Source organism: Suricata suricatta, chromosome 8 (assembly GCF_006229205.1).
Source record: "Suricata suricatta isolate VVHF042 chromosome 8, meerkat_22Aug2017_6uvM2_HiC, whole genome shotgun sequence".
Classification (NCBI taxonomy): domain Eukaryota; kingdom Metazoa; phylum Chordata; class Mammalia; order Carnivora; family Herpestidae; genus Suricata; species Suricata suricatta.
The window spans coordinates 139,444,700-139,448,191 of record NC_043707.1 but is presented as its reverse complement, the minus strand read 5'-3'; the positions used below and the strand labels follow the sequence as shown (position 1 = coordinate 139,448,191).

The 3,492-nt window shown below is 57.2% G+C and overlaps 1 protein-coding gene across 1 annotated transcript; it reads left to right on the top strand.

Annotated features, from left to right (window-relative positions):
• The first annotated feature begins 149 nt into the window (after nt 1-149).
• Nucleotides 150-3,351, top strand: LOC115299288 (centrosomal protein of 104 kDa-like). The gene is made up of 3 exons (XM_029948660.1): nt 150-604; nt 1,055-1,228; nt 3,011-3,351. The coding sequence occupies exons 1-3, from the start codon at nt 506-508 to the stop codon at nt 3,263-3,265; spliced, it is 528 nt and encodes a 175-aa protein (XP_029804520.1). The 5' UTR covers nt 150-505; the 3' UTR covers nt 3,266-3,351.
• Nucleotides 3,352-3,492: the final 141 nt, after the last annotated feature.

The following is a 3,492-nucleotide window of genomic DNA, read 5'->3' as shown; positions in this document are numbered from 1 at the left end:
GGCTCCCTGGCCTCTGGCCCCTTGACCCCCTGGTCCCCTGGCTCCCTGGCGCCCCTGGTCCCCCGGCTCCCTGGCCCCCTTGACCCCTTGGTCCCCCGGCTCCCTGGCGCCCCCGGCTCCCTGGTCCCCCGGCTCCCTGGCGCCCCTGGCCCCCTGGCCTCTGGCCCCTTGACCCCCTGGTCCCCCGGCTCCCTGGCCCCTGGCCCCCAGCTTCACAGTATCTCTCCTGGGGGAACTTGACACTTTCCATGTTTTATCAGGGCCTTTAGTGTTCCCTGTTAGGGAAATTATTTCAAGTGCACATATTTATTCTGTTCTTCCAAGAGATTTTCCTCCGTCTGAAATAAACAGAGGCTCGGGTCACAGGGTCCTGGGGGGTGGCGGTGACGTCCCTGAAGTGCCGGCTCTGAGCAGGGCCGGCCTCGGTCTGTGGCAGGTCGCCGGGGCCTACTCCAAGACGTGGTCGTGTCGGGAAGAGGCTCTGCTCGCACTGTGTAGGCAGCTGATGCAGATGCCCATCGGGTCGCCTAGGGAGGAGCTGAAGAACGTGCTGCGAGCGTCCATCTTCCTCGTGAGGAGAGCCATCAGAGACCTCGTGACCCCCGTGAGTCCCCTCCATCCCTCGGTGGCCCCGGCTCTGCCCCAGGGGCTCGGGGAGCCGCTGGGAATCCAGGTTCTCTGGCTCGAGGCGTGCGCAGGGAACCGCCACAGCGGGCCCGCTCTTTAAGGCCAGGGCTCGCCTGCCGATCTCCCCGCAGCCGGCAGACACTCGGTTGATGTTCTGATGCTTCAGGGGGCCTGAGGCACCGGGGCTGCGGCTGAGCCCCCGACCCTGCCAGGGCCGTGAGCGCGGGCTCGCCCCGGCCGCACCGCATCTGCGCTTCCCCAGCCAGGCGGGGCGCGCACGCACCTGTCTTCCCCGCGCGGGGCGCCGTGTTCCGGAGGCCGTGTTCAGTTCACCTGCTCCGGAACCTTCCGGCAGCAACAGAGCATCATGTTCATTGTTCACGGTGACGGTCCCAGAGCTCCTCTGCCTTCATCCCTTTTCCCTTAGGTCTTTCAGGCTTCTCTGAAGCTGTTGAAGATGGTAATTACGCAATATATTCCTAAACACAAGCTGGGCAAGCCCGAAACCGCTCACTGCGTGGAGAGAACTGTGCCCGTGCTGCTCACCAGGACCGGAGACTCCTCCGCTCGCCTCCGCACCACAGCGTCCAACTTCATTCAGGTACGGGCTGCACCGCAGCGTCTGATGCCGTAGATGACAGCCTGTGACCTGCAGCCGTTTGCCTGGCGCTCCCCTCCGTGACTCCCCGTTTCACGTCCTTGTGCTCGGAAGGCCGTTTCACCGCAGACGTAAGCCTGGGAAAGTGCGGTTTGGCTGCCTCGTATCGAGGCCGGTAGCGTCCAGTGAAAGGAGACGGAAAGCTGAACCAGGGTGGAAGCTGGGGGCAGAGAGACAATAAGTGTGCGATGACCTTAATCTGAGGAGCTGTGCTCTTTCCGCAAACGCGCCTCCTCCGGCCGGCATTGTGGGAAGTACCAGCCGCCCTTACCCCGGGTCCACGCTCGGGCCTCAGGAGCCGTGTAAATTCTGTTCGAGCTTCTGTCGGGACGGGTCCAGAGCGCTCGTGGTTCCTAGAGGGTCCTGTTTCCAGCATGAAGAACCGCTCACCTCACTTCCTTTAACGAACTTGAGTTTGTAGTTGAGAATGAAAGAGGCGGCAGTTACACTAATAATTAGGTGAAAGTGACGCTCAAGTCCTTCCGGACACACCCTCTTGCTTGTGACTCAGCTGGGGGAGATGGCAGCCTCCAAAAGGTGTGTTGAAAATGAGAGCCTGGGGGGCTCAGTCGGTTGAACGTCCGACTTCAGCTCAGGTCTCGATCTCACAGTTCATGGGCTCGAGCCCCGCGTCGGGCTCTGTGCTGACAGCTCAGAGCCTGGAGCCTGCTTCGGATTCTGTATCTCCCTCTCTCCCTGCCCCTCCCCTGCTCACGCTGTCTCTCAAAAATAAAAAGCATTAAAAAAAATTTTTTTTAATAAAAAAAGGAAAAGAAAATGAGAGCAGATAGCGGGCCGGCTGTGAACGGGCTGTGGGTGGGGGCTCGCCGCCCACGCAGCTCTCAGGTCCCTCCCGCTTCTCCTCTCTCTCCCGTTTGTGTGCAGAGCCCCGAGGGCCCAGCCGTAAAGGGAACTGCTGCCAAAACCAGAGGCCGTCTGAGCAGCGTGGCCTGCGGGCTGTTAGGAACGAGTTTATTTCTATGCTGCAGCCCGTATGCTTCAGTATCTTATCACTTTTCTTTCTGTGTCTGGTTGCTAAGTGATGAACGGGTTAATTACAGGAAGACTCGTCTGTTGCTGGCGGGCTTGGACTTCCTGGCTGTCCTGTGAGCCCACCAGGGCCACGTCGGCCAGCGGCCCGCACCCTGTGCTCTCCGTTGACATTTCATAAATACTAACGCAGCACTCCCTTCTTTTAGAATTTTAGAAATTAGAAAGCCTTTTTCTTAAAATTTGGAACTCCTGAGAAGAGAAATCTTAAGCTTTACATCAGATTTTGTGTAAAACTTCAATTTATCTCTAGGTGATCATGGTTTTATTTCTTTCGCTTTAGGGATTTTTGTTTTTGTTTTGAGAGAGAGTAGTGTGAGTGGGGAGAGGAGTGGAGGGGGAGGGCGGGAGGGGCTGAGAATCTGAAACAGGCTCCACGCTCAGCACAGAGCCTGACGCAGGGCTTAATCCCGTGACCCTGGGATCATGACCTGAGCCAAAATCATGAGTCGGACGCTCAACCGACTGAGCCAGCCAGACTCCCATCCGGTCTTATTTTTCATCCGTGCCCCTTAAATGGAAGTATGAGCTTATTGTTATCATTAAATTATTTTACTGCCGTTTTTCATTCCCTATTTTTTCCATTAACGGTTACTTTGAGGATCGTACTAAATTATACTAAGTTGCCTCTAGCATTTTCCAGTAAGAATTAACAAGTTATGTTGGTTTTTATAGGAAATGGCCTTGTTTAAGGAAGTCAGGTCTCTGCAGATCATCCCCCCTTACTTGGTACAGCCATTAAAAGCCAACTCGTCGGCTCATCTGGCAATGAGTCAGATGGACCTCCTGGCCCGGCTCCTGAAAGACCTGGGCACCGAGAACACGGGCTTCACCGTCGATAACGTGATGAAGGTAAGTGCACGCCCGGCCCGTGCTGCCTGGAGTGTGGTGGGTGTCCGGTCAGTGTTTGTGGAATGGATGCTTGAATGACTTCAGAGAACCAGTCACTGATCTAACAAACGTGCGCACCGGCAGTCTCCCCGCCGTCGCCACGCCGAGTTGCCGAGTGATCTGTGATCTTGACCCGTGTGGGCAGATCACAGACAGATGGCGTGTCCTGGAGAACGCTGAGTCTGTGCCAGGCAGAGTCCCCTCCTCCCTGGTGTCACGTGTGCTGCAGGGAAGCTGCAGGCACACCAGCAGCTCGGTGGCCAGAC

Bases quoted from the DNA above. Each gene is read 5' to 3' on its own strand.
- LOC115299288 (XM_029948660.1), top strand. From the start codon at position 506: ATGCAGATGCCCATCGGGTCGCCTAGGGAGGAGCTGAAGAACGTGCTG. The intron at 605-1,054 runs GTGAGTCCCCTC...CTTTTCCCTTAG, and splicing joins TCAGAGACCTCGTGACCCCC to GTCTTTCAGGCTTCTCTGAA. The intron at 1,229-3,010 runs GTACGGGCTGCA...TGGTTTTTATAG, and splicing joins CAGCGTCCAACTTCATTCAG to GAAATGGCCTTGTTTAAGGA.